Genomic DNA, 17,272 nt, shown 5'->3' with positions numbered 1-17,272 from the left:
AGTGCCACTTAAGCTACACTAATTACTTGTGCCACAGCTAAGGAGATAAAGCTGTAAAATTCTGGCTGACTAGCTTTCCGGAGCAATCTTATTTGTAATTGTTGAATCCAGTCTAGGGGGCTGTAAGATGCTCAAGGATCCTCTACTTCCACTGCAGCATTTTGGGGTTAATACGGTCTTTTCTTCTTGGGGCTAACTTTGGCTTAACTGACCATTTGGGTGGTAGTAGGAGGAGACTGCGAGGGGAACAGCTGGGTTAATCTGGGTAGGTATTTTAGCCACTGGCCATGATTAGAGCGCGCTCAGAACAAGGCATAGGCCTGAGTCCCAATCAGGAAGACAGGCAGAGAAATTCCCGACTCGCGTCATTCGAGCACAGTAGGGGCGGGAACTGAAAGGTTTGGTCTCCATTGCAACCGTCTTTAATTCCGGGGGGCGGGTGGAGGTACCACCCCTCTGAGGTCAGGCACCGGAAGTGACATAGGGCTGAACCCAGAGCGGGCAAGGTGCCGCAGGAGCTCGGGCCCCTCCAGGTCTTTGTGTCCTCCAGCTGGTACTTCTGCCTTCCCGAAGTCAGGAGCCTTGCGGCAGGCTCCTACTTCCCGAACACAGCCATGTCCAGTAACGGCAACCCAGCTGCCAGGGCGGTGAGTCCTGAACTGGTGACTCAACTTCGGTTTTTCCGGGCTAGTGGTGCATTGATTGGCCTTGGGTTGCCAGCATCTGTTGTCTATTGGTCAGAATTCTTATCTGTCTTCTGGTCCGAATACCTTTTAAAGGGCCAGTGGTTGAGTTCCCCTTTAGAAGTATTTGTAGAAGAAATCCTTGAGCTGTACCGATGGGGTTAAAGGGGAAGGATTGTCACGGAACCCCCATTCCTGCGGGGATCTAGGTGGGATTTCTCCAGGGCTGGCATCCAAAGCTAGATCTAGGTTTAGTGGCCCAGCCCAGGAAAGTTCATCTGCAGAAAACAGTGTGCTATTTCCCGAGATCCTTTCACACGAGACAGGGCCGAGATGGGATTTCACCATCTTGGGTCCATGTTCGAATCCAGAGAGGAGAGCATGCCTCCAAGTCTCTGAACTGCACACGAACATCTTGGAAGTGCATTGTCTGCCCCTTTTCCTCTTAAGCAGTCACCCAGGCCCACCAGCATACTCTCAAAATCTCCAGGTGAAACACCACTAGGTTACTATTGTAGGAGTGGGGAGAAGGTCTGCTACTCTTGGCCTGCTCCGCTGGAGGTCTGGCTTGGTGCAGAGGCAAACTACAGAGCCGGTGGGGTCCACTGCCAGCCTAAGATAAAGAGATTGGGCAGCTGCTTATCTCCTCCTGTCCAGCCTGTTGGTGAGGAGAGCGATTCTTTGACATTGCAGACATCCCTGAGCACTGGACTAGAAGTAAGAATGATCTGGATTCCAGGTCCAGTTCTCTGCCCATTACTAGTGGTGTGAGCTTGGACAAGTCACTTCACCCCTCAGAGCTAGCCTGTGTTTCTGTAACACGGTCCCAAAGATGCCTGCCTTGTCTACCTGATAGGTGGTTATGAAGATTAAAAGTGAGAGCATATACTAGGCTAAATAAACGGGCTAGCATATACAGGCTAAATCATTTTTTCTTGAACAGTTTGACTTGAATATGCTGTGCAGAAGCAACTAAATGAAGGGATTGTTTGAACCCAGCAGTTTCTAGAGGCCATCTATGGTCTTCCTGTAGCCCAGAATTTTAGTGGCCATATTTAGCTTTCCAAGCCTTGCCTAATTTGCTCAGGCCCCCCGCCCCGGGTTTATTTTTTAGTGATAGCAATGGAATAGACTGGAGTACAAGAGAAACCAGCTGTCACCTTCTCCTCAGATGCCTGCCTGCAAAAGAGCTCCATGGGATGAAAATGCCAGAACAGTGGAAGTTGAAAGTTTGTATAGTGGCTACTGTCAGATCCAGAATGAAATAGGCCCTGAGACTGAAGAACCCAGTTCTACCTGCCTAGCACTAAACCCCTTTGTCCTGGAAGGAGGCAGAGTTTTTTGAGTTCTTGGTTTGATTTTTGATGTCCCAGTATTTCCTTGTTAGTTAAACCAGAGGCAGCACTCTAGGTGAATGCCTCTTAGTCTTATAGAACATCAAAAGCAGAAGATATTTGGGTCCAAACTTCTTCATTTTATAGATGAACTAGTAAGTACTCATGGGATGATGTGCTCAAGGTCACCCAATCGAGAGGCTGAGTAGGACTATATATCAGATCTGTTGACCCCAGTCCTTTATGTATCAATTCTACAAGATTAGGGGATTTATAGTGTGGTAGCTCTTGGACCTAGGTGGCACTGAAGCTTCTTTAAGTGCCTGCTTTTTTGTGGATGCTGAACTTGTCCTCAGTGTCACAGTGTAAGTTCCTCTGTGTGGCCCCAGCCGCCCCTGCCTTCTGCAGGCCCTGCCCTGCTTGTGGCCAGGCTGATAGTCCTTATCTCTTTACCCACCTGGCTATGTACAACACTCCCACTGCCTTTGCTAGGATGGGCTTAAGAGCTCGGTGTCCTGGTTATTGCAGCAATAGAAGATCCTACTATCATTTTCCTCTGGTCTCTGTTTCTCTGGGTCTGTGAGGAGGGCAGAAGGTACTGAGGAAAGTAAAGGGACCAGTGTTGGGATATTTCTCTACTCTAAGACTCAGGTTGCCATAGGCCAGGGGCTGAGGTTCGTTTCTTCCAAGCCAGTGATTCTTGTTCTTGAATAACGTCTTAAGAAACACAATAGAGGGGGTTGTGACCCAAGGAATTTTTTTTTTGGCAGGAGGAAAATAGCCCAAACATGAGAGTGATTCGCGTGGGTACCCGCAAGAGCCAGGTGAGTGCAGGTACTGGGTGGAGAAAGTTTGTTGGAAGAGTCTGTGCTCACAGTATTATAAGTTGGGGGGGCCCCTGAGGGTTAGTTCCCAGCAGCTTAGGGATGAAGGAAATGGGGTGGCTGTGTGTTGAATTTTATGCAGAATGGCAGGTTGCATTTGTTGAGAGATAGTCCCTAGGCTGGGAAAGTTGTTGGGGTACAGAGGACTCCCAGACCAGACCCCTCTCCTTCTTAGGTGGGCATTCAAACCCCTCTCTGAATTCCAATCCCTTCAGGATTGCGCTGACCCTATGAGTGTCTGAGTTCAGAGCAGTGGCCAGGGAAGGACCGGACTAATCCAGATTTTTGCCCCCCAGCTGGCTCGCATACAGACGGACAGTGTGGTGGCAACGCTGAAAGCCTTAAACCCAGGCCTGCAGTTTGAAATCAGTGAGTTTTCCATACAAGAATCAAAGCTAATGGGAAACTCTTAACCCCTCTGGAGGGGAGAGCAGTGTTTCTGGCTTTGCTTAGGGCCAAAGATTGGTCCTGTTGCCTCCAAGAATTCTTGGCTATTCCCAGTTTGGAGGGCCCTTGCCTCTTCTACCTGGGCTAGCCTGGCATTGAACATATTCTGCTTTGGGTCTTTTGAGGGTGTCTGTTATTCCTGCTAGATAGTACATTCCCAAAGGATAGGGACTAGGGCTTATGTGCCTTTGTGTCCACCTTGAATCTTAGCACAGTGCTGGGTTCAGCAGAGGCTCAATAAATTCTGATCGAGTGATTGATTCTTTCCTCAGTTGCTATGTCCACCACAGGTGACAGGATTCTTGATACTGCACTCTCTAAGGTAATATTCCACCCCCCCTCCCCCCACAATCCTTGTCCTCCTCCTCTTTACTTCCTCCAAGAGATTTATTCTGATGCTCTTTCTTGCATGGCAGATTGGAGAGAAGAGCCTATTTACCAAGGAGCTGGAGCATGCATTAGAGAAGAAAGAGTAAGTGTGACAGGAGAATGTGGGCCTTCCCAGTCTCTTACTAGGACCCAAGTGTGCATCAGACCTGTGTATCAGCTAGACTGCTGGGTTTAAACCCTTGGATAGGCTCAAGGGGGAGTCATATGTGTTTTTCAGGAGTCAGAAAAAGAGTGTCCTGGTCCTGAGCCATCTGGTTCCTTGGAGTGAAAGACTGATTGGGGGAGAGTAAGAGAGTGTGGAGAAAAGGAACAGGTCTCAGGGTCCTGAGGTCTCAGAGAGGCCTGCTTCTGAAACTGCTTTTAGTTTTGCCACTAAAACAGAGGCAGGGGTAGGTAGATGAGAAGAGGTAGAGGCTTGCTGCCCAGAGACCTTCTCTTTGCCCCATTATCCCATCTTTTAGAGTGGACCTGGTTGTTCACTCCCTTAAGGACCTGCCCACTGTGCTTCCTCCGGGCTTCACCATTGGAGCCATCTGCAAGTAAGTGTTCTCTGAGTCTGGGCCTGGGCTGGGGGTGGGGGGGATAGACAATATTAATCTTGGCTTTTCCCTTTGGGACTTGGCCCTCTGCCTCTAGGATTGTCTCCCTTGCCCTGAGGAGTATTAAGCATGACAGAAAAACTCAGAAAATGCCAGTTAGTTGGCTATCAAAAGAAACTGGAAGAGACTAACTGAGATTTCTCATTCTATGACCTTTCTTCCACTCCTAGACGAGAGAACCCCCATGATGCTGTTGTTTTTCACCCAAAATTTGTTGGGAAGACCCTAGAAACCTTGCCAGAAAAGAGGTGAGTGATGTTTAGGTAGGCATCTTGGTGGGAAATACATGGAAGGTATATGGAAATGGAAATACATGGAAGGTGGGAAGATGGAGGGTTGGAAGGAGGAGGAAAGGAAAAGTGTCTGACTAGAATTAAATCTCATTTTAAATCCTTTTTCTGAGCAGTGTGGTAGGAACCAGCTCCCTGCGGAGGGCAGCTCAGCTACAGAGAAAGTTTCCACATCTGGAGTTCAAGAGTATTGTATCCTTTAAGGGAAGGGAGGGGACAGCAGCTAGCAGCCTGGAGGGAAAACAAGGTCCAGAGGGTCCTGAGAATTCTGAAAATGAAAGGGGCTTCGAGAGGAAGTAGACCATAGGGGCAGTGGGCTGTTTGTCTTCCCATCCATCATCCACTCATAATCCTTTCATATTTTCTCAGCTTGGCACTGAGGATAATGCTCAGCAAGATCAGCATTATCCCTACTCATATAGAGTTTATGTTTTGGTTTGGGAGACAAACAGGCATTGATAATACAGAGTAATACTCTGGGGGGTGGTGAAGAGGAGGATGGAGGTACTTCTGTTTTTAGTTTATGTTCTATATTGTTTGATTTTTTTACAACAAATATGTAATATGTTTTCTAAAACTAAAATAGTATGTCCTGAGTGCTCCAATATGTAAAATAGGGAACCTTTTAACTGGAGCATGTACACACAGACTTTGGGGGCAAGGAAGGCTTCTTAGAGATCTTTGTAACCCTGGGCAAGTGTTTTAGCTGTCATTTTCCTCATCTGTAAAATGTAGATAATAATAAAATTTACCTCAGAGCTTCTGTGATAATTAAATAGTACTTTAGTATCTGACATGTAGTATGAGGTGTTACCTGTTGCTATTAAGCTGAAAAGCAAAAAGATGAGAAGTTAGTCAGCTAGAAAGAGAATGTTCCAGGCAGAGGGAACAATGCTTATGATCCTTAGCATCTCTCAACAGCGAGGAAACCTCAACACACGGCTTCAGAAACTGGATGAGCTACAGGAGTTCAGTGCCATCATCTTGGCTACAGCTGGCCTGCAGCGCATGGGCTGGCAGAACCGTATAGGGCAGGTAGGGGCTGCCCTTTTCCCTCCCCAGTTAATCTTTATCCCCTTCCTGCCTATATAATCTTTTTTAAAAAAGATTTCATTTTAGAGGGGGCGGGGAGAGAGAGAGAGGGAAACATTGATGTGTGAGAGAAACATCAATAGGTTGCCTCTTGCAAGTGCCCCAGCCAAGGACTAGGCCTGCAACCCAGGCATGTGCCCTGACCATGAATCAAGGGCAGTATCAAGTAGGGTGACACTCAACCTAGCAACGCCAGTCAGGGCCTGCCTATATACCATATTTTGCTGTATATAATGTGCATCCATGTATTGTGCGCATTATAGATGGGATTATTTTACCCTGTGGCATGCAATTGTTATACCCATGTATAATACACATCCTTATTTTTCCCTCAAAATTTTGGGCAAAAAAGTACACATTATACACGGCAAAATATGGTACTTTTTTTTGAACACCCCACCCCTAACCCTGCAAAGCTGGAAGAGTCCCAGGCGGGAAGACTGGTGATCAAAGGCCAGACTCCCTCTTTTGCCTTTCCAGGCTTTCTACATGATAGGGAGCCCCATCTCACTGCTTCTGCCTGTTGTGCCTCCACAGATTCTGCGTCCTGAGGAATGCATGTATGCTGTGGGTCAGGTATGCTTGACCAAGGAAGCCATGTATTGATAAGCCCAAGAAGCAGAACCTTCTGTGCATCTGCTTCCCCTAGCAAAAATGTTCCTAGGGAGGGACAAGTCTTGGAAATCTACTGTACCAAAAGGCCATGGGAAGCAGGTGGAAGTGGGCTGGTTATCCTTAGCTTCATTAGTTGGGAAAAAATTGGGCCTGATGTCTTAGCCTGTTCTTTTATTAGGGGGCTCTGGGCGTGGAAGTCCGAGCCAAGGATCAGGACATCTTGGATCTTGTGGGTATGTTGCACGACCCTGAGACTCTGCTTTGTTGCATCGCTGAACGGGCCTTCCTGAAGCATCTGGTAGGGCCTGTGGTCCACCTGTGGAGGGGCTGGGAGTTGGAAAGGGTAGTGGGAAGATTTCTCAAGTTAATGCTCTATATTTAGTGGTAACTCATTCTTGAATGTTGTATACAAAGAAGACCCAGGTCTGAGCCCCTAGCCCAGTTATGTCCTCACAGACCCATGGATCTCCAAGGACTCGGGTCACAGGGTAGTTAAGGGTCTTTGGAGCTCACGGGGAGAACTTCTTACTGCAGGAAGGAGGCTGCAGTGTACCAGTAGCAGTGCATACAGCTATAAAGGATGGACAGGTAAACAGGGAAGATGGGTGGAAGGGTAGGGAAAGGAGGACTGTGGTAACCAGACTGTGCATCCTGAGTTGCCAGCAAGAAAAGCCCAGGTTTTTAAAGTTTCCTCCCAGAATATGCTAAGGTAACTTATTTTTTTTCCCCAGCTGTACCTGACTGGAGGAGTCTGGAGTCTGGATGGCTCAGATAGCATGCAAGAGACCATGCAGGCCACCATCCATATCCCTGCCCAGGTGCCAAGACGAGGGCGAGGGGAAGAGTAAGAAATAAGTCGACCTCATCTTCACTTTTGTACTCACCAAATCTTACTTTCTACCCTCACCCAGCATGAAGATGGCCCTGAAGATGACCCACAGCTGGTGAGCATCACTGCCCAGAACATTCCACGAGTAGCCCAGCTGGCTGCTGAGAACCTGGGCGTCAGCTTAGCCAACTTGTTGCTGAACAAAGGAGCCAAGAACATTTTAGACGTTGCACGGCAGCTTAATGATGCCCACTAACTGGTCTGTGGGGCACAGGTGCCTGGGTTGCTACTGTCCAATGCCTTCACCCCAGCCCTCAGTGCCTGTCTGTGCAGCAATTACCCCAGGGGATTTAACTGCTGGGTCAGACTCCCAGGGACTGCCTTGCCTGCTCAGTATGTTGGGGGCTTCAACTCTTTACAGAGTCCAAGTCTTTGAATGTAACCAACTCTACTAATAAAAATCCAATAGTTTTCTTTCCCCAGTTAACCAGTCTTATATCTGATAGTTCCCCCACTACACTTACCCTTAGGAGAACAATCTAAAAGTCATCAATCCTTTAACACTTTGGGACTGAAAAAAACAACACATTAAAAAAAATCCTTTAATAAACAAAATTAGTCCATCTGAAACTCCCCAATACTTAAGGTGCTACTCTTGAATGGGTTAGATGCTAAATGCCAGTTCACAAGCCCACGGAGACTGGGTCCAGATGGGGTCAACGGATTGTGCTGGTATACATCTAGGTGCTGAGCGGTGCGCCTGGAGTGGGGAGGCCTCGCTGCGGGTCAGCTGCAGACGTGCGCACAACAAGCCCTGCAGTTCACACAGTCGCCTCCCACCTCCCCCAGTCCTCACCCCGGGCGGCGCCCACCTCAGGGGAAAGGCGGGCAGGTTGCAGTATCTGTCTTGGCCGCACCGCTCAGGTCTACAATTAAGACGGAGGCGGCAAAGGGAACTCTCGAACAAATTTAAGGATCAAAGTGTCCTCCACCAAAGCCTGGAAGTCAACAGCCATGTCGGAGGTCGCGACCTAAGCACCGAGCTGAAGAAGAATCTAGGGAGCTCTGCTGGCGACTCGCCTTCCGGGTCGCCGCTCACCTCAGCCTACGTCAGAGCAGCAGGCCTGGCCTTCTAAAAGGTGCTGCAGCCCAACAGCCACTCAAAAGGCAGGATGGCTGAGTCACAGATCCGGAGAGGACTAGGGCCAGGCCGAGCGGCGTTCAACGGTTTCTCCGCCGTGGAAAACGCCCGGGGGGACCCGCAAAACCACCTTGGGGGAAGGGCAGCGGGCTGGTGGTAGCAGGGGTGGGGGACTGCAGCCGGCCGCCGTGGCTCAGCTCTTTCCGTGAGGGCTATGGTGGCCCTTAAAAGGGCCTTTGTGGTAGCACAGACTGGGTCGGGCTCCGGAGGTGGGGGGGGGGTGGGGCAGCGCAGGCACTGCTCAGTACTCCTGAGAGGCCTGGGTGGCCTTCTTGCCTCCTGCCGGCGCTTTCGGTCCAACGGTAGCACTGGTTTTCTTGGGGAGCAGCACGGCCTGGATGTTGGGCAAGACGCCTCCTTGGGCGATCGTCACGCCACCCAGTAGTTTGTTGAGCTCTTCGTCGTTGCGGATGGCCAGTTGCAAGTGACGGGGGATGATGCGCGTCTTCTTGTTGTCGCGGGCCGCATTGCCCGCCAGCTCCAGGATCTCTGCGGTGAGGTATTCCAGCACCGCTGCCAGGTACACAGGGGCGCCGGCGCCCACCCTCTCGGCGTAATGGCCCTTTCGCAGCAACCGATGAACGCGGCCCACTGGGAATTGGAGGCCTGCGCGCGATGAGCGCGACTTGGCTTTGGCACGGGCCTTGCCTCCCGTCTTGCCGCGACCAGACATACTGCGCGAGTTGGAGTGTCTTTAAAGGGTCAACACCCAGCCGCTCGCTGCAGTCGAACTGCTGCCGCGAACGCCCAAAGGCTGTCCTTATAAGCCCCCAGGGCACACCTCCCTACCCTCCTGATTGGTTCTTTTCTCTAAAGATGCTTCTGGTTGGTTGTGGTTAACCCTTCGGTGACGTATTGCAGCTGAGAGAGCGCAACAGCCGATTGGCCGAATTTGAAAACCTTTTGCCCGGGGAAAATGGCGAGGAGCGGCGGGCTGCTAACAGCCAACCTTCCCTCATCTAGCCAATCTGTGGGAAGCGCGCGAGATTTAAACACTACAGCCAAAACCAGAAGACAAAGAGGGTGGAGTCTGAAGCTTTAGGAAACGTGTGGGGCCTGGGATTTGTAAAGGAAAAGACTTAGCACTACAACCACCTCTGCTTCCCCTTCCAGGTCTTGTCATTCCCTCCTCCTATCCTGCAGAGTGAAAAAGGAAAGAAATGAGAGCTCCTGGAAGTTTCGATCCCATATCAGAGAAAATGCCAATCTTATGGCCCTTCATGCCACTTTAAGTATCAGGAATTCGATATTTATTAAACATCTTGTCTGGTTTCAGTTGGTTCTGCTCACATCTTGCTAGAAGGGGCCTGGTGTACTGAGGGGGTGGGGGGAAGGCTGGAGCAGAGAGAGAGGCATCTTCATGGAGGAATTGCCTCCACCAAACCCTCCCAATCTACCCTAAAACACCATACAGGAAACACACCTACAGGAACAAGAAAAAGACAACACTTTATTATTACCACTGGGAGCACCTGTGCTCCCCCAACCCCCACCTGCTTCTACTAATTAGAATACTTAATTTATAGTCTAATGTGAAGTCATCTTCGAGCCTGTGTCCCCATCACCAGCCAGGGTTCTATCCTCAGGTCCAACATATACCCTGAAAGTCAATGCAGTTTTCCAACTTAGGGGGCTGCAAAGATGGGATGGATAGGGAGAGTGGCAAGTTGAAGAAAACTATGGGCAAAATCCAATCAATAGTCACTGGAGGGCAAGAAAGGGCCAGTATGTCGATAATCACAGGGGAAAGGAAATGCTCAAAAGAATGAGGTGTGGGAGGGGCCTGGGCTGAGAGGCAATCTTGTTCTAGAATGAGGATGGCTTGAGTCAGGAATCCTGGAAATGTGAAATAAGAGCAATGACCAGGGACTCAGACATCATAGAAAAGTCGGACAAGCTGGTACCGAATGGAGAAGGCGACAGCACTGCCCAGGATCTGCAAGGTAAAATGGAGTAGAGTAAGAACCATGGAGAAAGGGAGACAAGGTGTAAATGCCATTACCATCTGTACCTGTAGCAGCAGGAGGAGCAGTGTGAGGTTTCTCTCATGCATGGGCCCAAAGACTTTGAGCAACAAGTTGATGAGGGTCATGTTGTTACACTCAGTGAAGGCACCATCCTCATTCTCACTCTGGCGCACTGTCACTAGCTGGAGACTCTCTGCTATCTGGAAGGGCCAGAGGTGAAGAGAGCTTCAGTTAATACCTATGCTTTTTGAACGAGGATCTACGTAATGCTTCCAAACTCCCCTTGGATCTAATGCAGCCTAGGTTCCCCATTCCCTGATTTCAGGATTGTGACCTATAAAGCCTTACCTCCTTTTTCCCCTGTTACCTTTAGAATAAAGGTGCCCAAGAAAGAGAGGCTCTTGGTCTTGAACTTGGAATAACTCATCTCCAGTTTGCCTGTGTTGGTATTAAGTCTGCAGAGGGAAGAAAGCTTTATGTAACTGGGCCACTGCTTAAAGAACTATCCTCAGTGTTGTTATGTAATAAAAGAGCACTGAATGTGGAGTCAAACAACTTGAGATATATTTCTGGCTCTGCTGCTTACTACTGTGATCAGAGCTGCTGTGAACAGTAAATGAGATTATGTAAGTAAATGTGCTCTGTAATTTGTAAAATGTTAACCACATGGTAACAGTCAGCCCTTCTTTGGGCCCACTCACTTTGCACAGCAAATGTATAAGGCTGGCTTTATGCATTACAGTGAAAAAGCTATGATGCCCCTTTCAAGCCCCAAAACAGCTACCTGGGCACACGGTGGCGAGGGCAGGGGATGATGTGCAGGAGCTGAGGCAGTGAGTAGAGAAAGTTGAACACCTGGGGCACGAAGAAGAGTAGCATGGTCTTGCTGAAGTGTCCCAAAATGCCCACCACGGCAAAGGTCATGCCAGCAAAGTAACAGAAGGTATCTCCCACAAACACCTGTGATGGGTACCTGTGATCAGGGAGAGGATCCAAGCTAGTGGCAACAGGCATTATCAATCTTTTCTGTCATATCACACATCTTGGGCACAGAGCTAGCCCTGACCCTAGTCCTGACTCAGAGACTCCATGCAGCTCTCCCAGAAACTCACCAGGACCCAAGGCCCTGAATTCATCTATTCCTGAGGCTCTACAGCATTTGTCCCCAGCCACTGCTGGGTAGAAAGCAATTTAACAGGGGAGGAGGGTATAAGGGGACTAAATGATAATGGAAATAAAAATACAATAAAGATTAAATTTTTTTAAAAAGCAACTTAAGAATACTATCCATTGAAGACCCAGAAAACACTCAACAGGTATGCACAGGCCTAACCTCTCCATCAGGAAATGGGTCATGATCGGGACCATATTTGCCACGTGTTCAAAAAACTGTCCCCCTACCCATATGCCTACTTACCAGTTATGATACAGCAATCCCAAGGTGGTGAAAAAAAAGGGTATCATGAAGTAGAGGGAAAAAACATGATCATCTCGACAATCACCTTTGGAAGCAGGGGAAAAAGAAAGAAGTAACAATTGACAGCCACTTGCCCTACGTACCCTGTTTCTGTCTCTAAGTTATATCCCAAGCTTTTATTGTCCACCATTCCCAAGTCACATTCAAGAACTCACTACCCACCCTGGCTGGTGTAGCTCAGTGGATTGAGCACGGGCCTGCGAACCACACGAACCACACGATCGCGGTTCGATTCCCAGTCAGGGCACATGCCTGGGTTGCAGACCCGTTCCCAGCAGGGGACTCATGAGAGGCAACCATACATTGATATTTCTCTCCTTCTCTCCTTCCCTTCCCCTCTAAAGATAAATAAATAAATAAAATCTTTAAAAAAAAAAGAACTCGCTACCCCTTTTTACATTATCCAGGCAATTCTCGACATTCCACTTCTTCCATAACTCTTCCTAGTTATTTGTCTTAAATTAGTTTAGACATTTCAGACCTCACTTTGAATTATGAGCTTTACTTCCGAACTGTGTAACCTTATCATGACAGTTAACCTCTCTAAAGCCTCCTTTTCGTCATCTGTAAAATATAGTTAATAACACCTGCCACACAGAACTGTTACAAAGTTTAAATGAGATGCTTTAAAATCCTTAGCTTTAAAATTATTGATGTCTATTAGCTAAAGACCCCAGAAACACACCTGTTATCAAAGCTGGATTTACTGACTTGTGACAAGGGAGACTTTTGGGAACCATGTACCATGGGAACCATGGGATTCTTTGGTAAGGGGGTACTAGGAAGATTTGTTACAGGATTTGTTTTAAGTAGTTCTGAGGAGGTCCTACTCGTGTGGCTCAACGGGTTGTGCCTTGTCCTGTAAACCAGAAGGTCACTCATTTGGTTCCCATTGGACACAAGCCGGGTTTGCAGGCCAGGTCCCGGGTTGGGGGCTTGAGAGAGGCAACTGATCATTGTTTCTCTCACACATCGAAATAGATCTTTGCCCTTTCTCTAAAATTAAATAAATAAATAATGTTTTTTAAAAATGCAACTCTGAGGAGCATAAAAGGAGGCAGTTTTGCTCTGGTATGGGTGCTATTAACAGGAGTGATTCTATGAGCATCTTAATTTTCATCTAAGTAGGAGGAACTGTTAGAAGTAAGAAGCAATCACTCATGTTAGCCAGAAGAGGGGGATCTTGGTCATTTTGTGGGATTCAGAGTGTTCTTGTGGTTTTTGTTTATGCTCAGACCTAGTAACAGAAGGGTCTGGTTTATGTCTTCATCGTGGTGACAGAGTGATTTGGGGATTCTGTGAAATTATTTATGTTCAATAAGACCATGGGCTACCAATTAGAGTTGATCTAACTATAAATGACAGGACTGCTCTTTTTCTTATATTTAATAAATCCTAGTTGTTATTCGCAAAGTAAATCCTTTCCTTATTGTCTATAATTATTAACATATTGCTTTTTTTTTCAGATTCCCCAAAACTAGATATCAGGCAACTCCCTTAACACTCAGGGAGTGTTCTCTCTCCCTACCCCCAATTCTACTTACCTTCCAGCTCCACCAGGTTAAAGATAATGATGGAAGCAGAAATGACCAGTGACTGGCCAGCCTCTAGGCCATTAATTCCTGCTAGGATATTGATGGCATTGGTGCAGAACACTGCCAGCAGCCCCATGTAGACATAGTACAGGATCCCTGGGGGGGGGGGGGGGGGGGGNCGCGGGGCGTGGGGGGGGGGGGGGGGGGGGGGGGAGGCAGTAAGAAATAGTACCATGTATAGAATGAGGATTTAAAGATATTCTTCTGGAAAAAAGTGGTGAGGACAAAGGATGGGATGAAGGGCCAACTGAGAGGATCTGAGATGAACAACAATTAAAATTAAAAAAAAAAGAAAGGATCTGAGAAAACACAGAGACAAATCAGGAACTCTTGGAGAATGTGGAGCACCAGGAAGGAAGGATTTTATGGGATAAGGGTGCCCTGAAGTAGGGAACATAGGGGTAGTAGTAGCGAGATTACTCACCCAAGTCCAAATGCAGGCCTAGAATCGGTCGAAAGGGCTTGGGTACCACAATGGTCGTGTTGCCAAAGTTGGTGAAATAGACCATGAGGAGAGGTAGTGAGGCAGCTGTGGGCAGCAGCAGCTTATGACGCCATTGCAGATTCAGGACATCATCCGCGAAGCCCAGGAAAATCATGCAGCAGATGGCAAGGAGCGCACCTATCAGGGCCACAAACTGGGGGAGGCTCGGGCAAGTCACAGCTCAACCCAAGTCCCACTTCGCCATTGCTTTCAAGAATTCCTCTTTTTGTTCGTTACTCAGCCCCTTCCTTCCAAACCCAAATAACCCCAACTCTCAGGTAGCTCCCAGCCCCAACCAGACAACCACTCCCACTAATCCACTTACTTCATGGTGGGGGAAAGCTTTACATTGCTCCTCCACAAAGCAGTTCAGGAAAGGGAAAGGGATGAAGCAGAAGAGAATGATAAGGAAAACAGCACCGCTGATCACTCCCTGGGACTCTGGGCTGTGTCCCAGCAGCAAGGAGGTGTGGAGGGGAGAAGAGGAAAGGGGGCGTGGTCACTCACTAGTGCAAGCTTCACAGTAACCTAATTGCGGGTGGGGAGCACGCACCCCTGCTGGAGTCCCTGGTACACCCGGGAGCTCGCCCTTTCCCCTCACTAACCACCCCTTTAAATTTCTCCCCTTCACCTCCCGGTGGGGGTAGGAGTGTCTGTTGGGTTAGCGCTGCAGATCCGCACGCGGTCAAACACCCCAGTCCCAGTCTCTGCTTTGCCCACCCCGCCACAGCCCTTGTCCTCTGCCCTGGACCCTGTGCCACCGCTCACATCTGCTTCTGGCCGGATTTGTTGAGGTCCTGGCCACAGAGGCGGGCGGCGATGAAGTGGCCACGGAAGGCTGGGATGAGGGTGAGTGTGGCCACGAACCCTAGCAGCGAGCCGATCAAATTCACCAGCAACGGCGTTGGCAACTCCGGGAAGGCCCTCATAGTGAGGGACCAGGGGGGCCCGCTCCGCTGCCTCCTCAGCTAATGTTCTAGCAGGGAAGAAGTCCTGAGCCCCCAGCAATAAGGAGAGGAGGCTCTCCACAGGCTGGTGTCCCCACACTTGCCTGAGAAAACCCAACAATTCTGATGAGTCTCCTTCGCCACTCCCGCGAGCCTCTATATAGCAACCTAAGCTCCGCCCCATTGTATTTACTAGCCCACTGTTTCCTCCCGGATCTTGTTCGCAGAGCAACTATCGTTGCTGAAGACGGAGGTGGCCATTTTTAATATGGGCAGGAGAATGGGGATAGAATTATCTTAAACCACATTCTTTATTCGAGAACTGAGTCATCACGCGGGCACTGGAAAATCAATTAAAGTCAAAAGCAGGTCCTTCCCTGTCTCGTTAAGGATGTACAAACTAAAGCGGAAAAGCTCTTGCCCGGTTCCAAGATGAACGACTCTTGAACACGTGTCTGACTCCACTTACTCTTAGTTACACGTCAGTTTTTCGACCTCCGCAGGTCAAGTTTAAAGGGCCAGTAACCTGAGTTTACTATGGGATACCTCTGGAGTAGGGGAGACGGCTACTGGAAGCAAGAGGAAAAGGCAGGAGGGATGAGGATGTAGAGCAGCACTTGCTCCTTATAGAAAACCTGTACCCACTATAGTCGGAAGCCAAGGTAAATACAATTAATTTCCCGGAAACGCAGCTGATGTTTCCCGGAAGATGATGTAAATTCTAAAGGGTAGACTTAAAAAGCCCCTCCTACTCCGTGCTTTTCTTTCTTTTAAAAAATGTAATAAATTCCAGAATTTATTAATATAGTAAGACTATAAAAGAATCTTGTATTTTTTTTATTTTTAGAGAGAGGGAAAGGGAGGTAGAAGAGAGGGAGAGAAACATGGATGTGAAAGACATACATCAATCACTTCCCCTCCCAGGTCCCCAACTGGGGACCTGGCCCTCAACCCAGGCATATTTCCTGACTGGGGATCAAACCCGCAACCTTTCAGTTTGTAGGCCGGCCCTCAATCAACTGCACCACACCCTCCAGGGTCTCTTTGCTTTCCTTGTCCTTGGTCTTAGTACTTCTTCTTAAGCATCCCACCCACCCTGTGACGCTTACAGTGGCACTTAGTTGCTGGGCAATTACCATTTACCACCAAACAGGGTGGGAAGTGTCCTGAAATCTTGGATTTAACCTGGTACTTTACTTTCCTGGGTCCTGGAACACTGCATTGCACCCAGCTACCAAACCCAGAAGGTGAGGCTGACGCGCTGGAAAGGGCTAAGGAAGCAGGAGAACTAGACCCATCCATACCTGGCTGCCTGTGAGCCTGAGGAACTCTCAGTCCAGTTACTCCCTTCAGGTCACCGTGTCTTTTCCTCGGCACCTGCTTCCTTGCAAATAACCATTCACCAACATCTTCATTCTTTTCCTCTCACCCACAGGCTCTTAGACGACAAATGTATTCTATTCCTGGGAGGGAAAGCATGCTCAGGGAGTTTGGAAGACTCAAGTATCCTGGCACTTTGTCCACTGTTGTAGACCACTCTGCTTGGTTCTAGGAATTGTATCTCAGCCCCTTGTGGCTAAGGGCTAGTGATGGCCTTTGAAATGTGAGCGATAGGAGACAAAGCTTGTCTCTCGTAGCAAACACTGCATCAGTTTCCTCTCCCTGCCCCCAAAGCTTGGTTGGAAGTCAATGATGGGTAAGACCCTTCACGGCGGTGGGGGGGGCGGGGGGTGCAACCTAAGCCAGACTCAATCACTTGGGGGGCCTTCATGGAAGGACTTGGGGGGGGGAGTTGCAACAAAGAGGGAGCGATGGACTCTCACCCTCCCCCCCCACCGGCTTTGACATAGCCTGAGTCCCCATGTTCTCTGGGAGAAGTGCTAGAAGTGCTTCCTGGCTTTAATCCCCTTAAGCCTGAATACCTGTTGGGGAGAGGTGCAGCTCCTTGCCTTGCTAGAGCACGGAGAGGTAAGACAAATGTATCTGGCATCACAAAGATTTCCTGATAAACCTGTGAAATATGCTCTGCTAAGAGTGCTTTCATTCATATTTTAAGGGTTTGAGTAAGAAACCCTAAAACTCTGTTCCTGACAGACTCTGACTCATAGTAAGCCCTCTAATTTCTTTGAAATGTTATCTATTGTTTGATCCTTGCTGCCCTGTATTCCTGTGTATTACAACCCAATAAAAGGCCCTGGAGGAGGGGGCTTGAGGCCTTTTTCTCCTGGGAGAAACTGGCCACTGCTCATGGCCTTTTTCCTCTGGGAAAATGGCCACTTATCCTCCCTAAGCAGATCACATCATGTGTCAGTCATATCGACTCTCATCCATGGCACACGGGGGGACTTTCGAGGAAAGTCGCCCCCACAGTCCACTCCTAGCAATATGACTAGTTCAAGGAGGAAAGGTCAGGTTGACTTTTTTTTTTAGCAAAGATA

The 17,272-nt window shown here is 48.6% G+C and overlaps 3 protein-coding genes across 12 annotated transcripts; 1 reads left to right on the top strand and 2 right to left on the bottom strand.

Annotated features, from left to right (window-relative positions):
- Positions 1-456: 456 nt before the first annotated feature.
- HMBS (hydroxymethylbilane synthase) lies at positions 457-7,650 on the top strand. 8 transcript variants are annotated; one of them, XM_037067500.1, is made up of 14 exons: positions 457-621; positions 2,788-2,841; positions 3,198-3,270; positions 3,621-3,670; positions 3,765-3,820; positions 4,200-4,277; positions 4,508-4,585; positions 4,744-4,819; positions 5,549-5,662; positions 6,200-6,295; positions 6,513-6,632; positions 6,869-6,922; positions 7,066-7,152; positions 7,246-7,650. In XM_037067500.1, exons 2-14 carry the CDS (start codon positions 2,806-2,808, stop codon positions 7,417-7,419), a joined length of 1,092 nt encoding a protein of 363 aa, XP_036923395.1. In that variant the 5' UTR covers positions 457-621; positions 2,788-2,805; the 3' UTR covers positions 7,420-7,650. The 8 variants fall into 8 exon arrangements, with proteins under 8 accessions (XP_036923395.1, XP_036923392.1, XP_036923397.1 ...); XM_037067497.1 differs by having other exon boundaries at positions 457-647; XM_037067502.1 differs by having other exon boundaries at positions 458-647; positions 6,257-6,295.
- Positions 7,651-7,749: 99 nt separating this feature from the next.
- Positions 7,750-9,109, bottom strand: H2AX (H2A.X variant histone). The gene has a single exon (XM_037067505.1). The coding sequence runs from the start codon at positions 9,035-9,037 to the stop codon at positions 8,606-8,608; it is 432 nt and encodes a 143-aa protein (XP_036923400.1). The 5' UTR covers positions 9,038-9,109; the 3' UTR covers positions 7,750-8,605.
- A 679-nt stretch (positions 9,110-9,788) lies between these two features.
- On the bottom strand, positions 9,789-15,040 carry DPAGT1 (dolichyl-phosphate N-acetylglucosaminephosphotransferase 1). Of its 3 annotated transcripts, none has more exons than XM_037067495.1 (9): positions 14,656-15,040; positions 14,213-14,333; positions 13,828-14,041; positions 13,353-13,430; positions 11,749-11,833; positions 11,116-11,304; positions 10,699-10,786; positions 10,376-10,531; positions 9,789-10,300 (listed from the first exon to the last, which is right to left on the bottom strand). In XM_037067495.1, exons 1-9 carry the CDS (start codon positions 14,814-14,816, stop codon positions 10,235-10,237), a joined length of 1,158 nt encoding a protein of 385 aa, XP_036923390.1. In that variant the 5' UTR covers positions 14,817-15,040; the 3' UTR covers positions 9,789-10,234. The 3 variants fall into 3 exon arrangements, with proteins under 3 accessions (XP_036923390.1, XP_036923388.1, XP_036923391.1); XM_037067493.1 differs by having other exon boundaries at positions 13,353-13,499; positions 14,656-15,039; XM_037067496.1 differs by lacking the exon at positions 9,789-10,300 and having other exon boundaries at positions 10,415-10,531; positions 10,680-10,786; positions 13,353-13,499.
- Between the last annotated feature and the right edge of the window lie 2,232 nt (positions 15,041-17,272).

This window comes from Sturnira hondurensis, unplaced genomic scaffold, assembly GCF_014824575.4.
Source record: "Sturnira hondurensis isolate 20B ecotype Veracruz unplaced genomic scaffold, ASM1482457v3 Scaffold0017284, whole genome shotgun sequence".
Taxonomy (NCBI): domain Eukaryota; kingdom Metazoa; phylum Chordata; class Mammalia; order Chiroptera; family Phyllostomidae; genus Sturnira; species Sturnira hondurensis.
This window is presented reverse-complemented; position numbering and strand designations above follow the sequence as displayed.

What these genes read in the sequence shown, in the direction of transcription:
- H2AX (XM_037067505.1), bottom strand. Translation starts at nt 9,037, where the DNA reads ATGTCTGGTCGCGGCAAGACGGGAGGCAAGGCCCGTGCCAAAGCCAAG.
- DPAGT1 (XM_037067493.1), bottom strand. Translation starts at nt 14,816, where the DNA reads ATGAGGGCCTTCCCGGAGTTGCCAACGCCGTTGCTGGTGAATTTGATC. An exon ending in AAATCCGGCCAGAAGCAGAT is followed by an intron (nt 14,334 to 14,655) that starts GTGAGCGGTGGC and finishes GCTGGGACACAG; the next exon opens with CCCAGAGTCCCAGGGAGTGA. An exon ending in CCTCGCCACCGTGTGCCCAG is followed by an intron (nt 10,787 to 11,115) that starts GTAGCTGTTTTG and finishes TTCCCTCTGCAG; the next exon opens with ACTTAATACCAACACAGGCA.
- HMBS (XM_037067497.1), top strand. Translation starts at nt 615, where the DNA reads ATGTCCAGTAACGGCAACCCAGCTGCCAGGGCG. An exon ending in GCAACCCAGCTGCCAGGGCG is followed by an intron (nt 648 to 2,787) that starts GTGAGTCCTGAA and finishes TTTTTTTGGCAG; the next exon opens with GAGGAAAATAGCCCAAACAT. An exon ending in AGGCCTGCAGTTTGAAATCA is followed by an intron (nt 3,271 to 3,620) that starts GTGAGTTTTCCA and finishes TTCTTTCCTCAG; the next exon opens with TTGCTATGTCCACCACAGGT.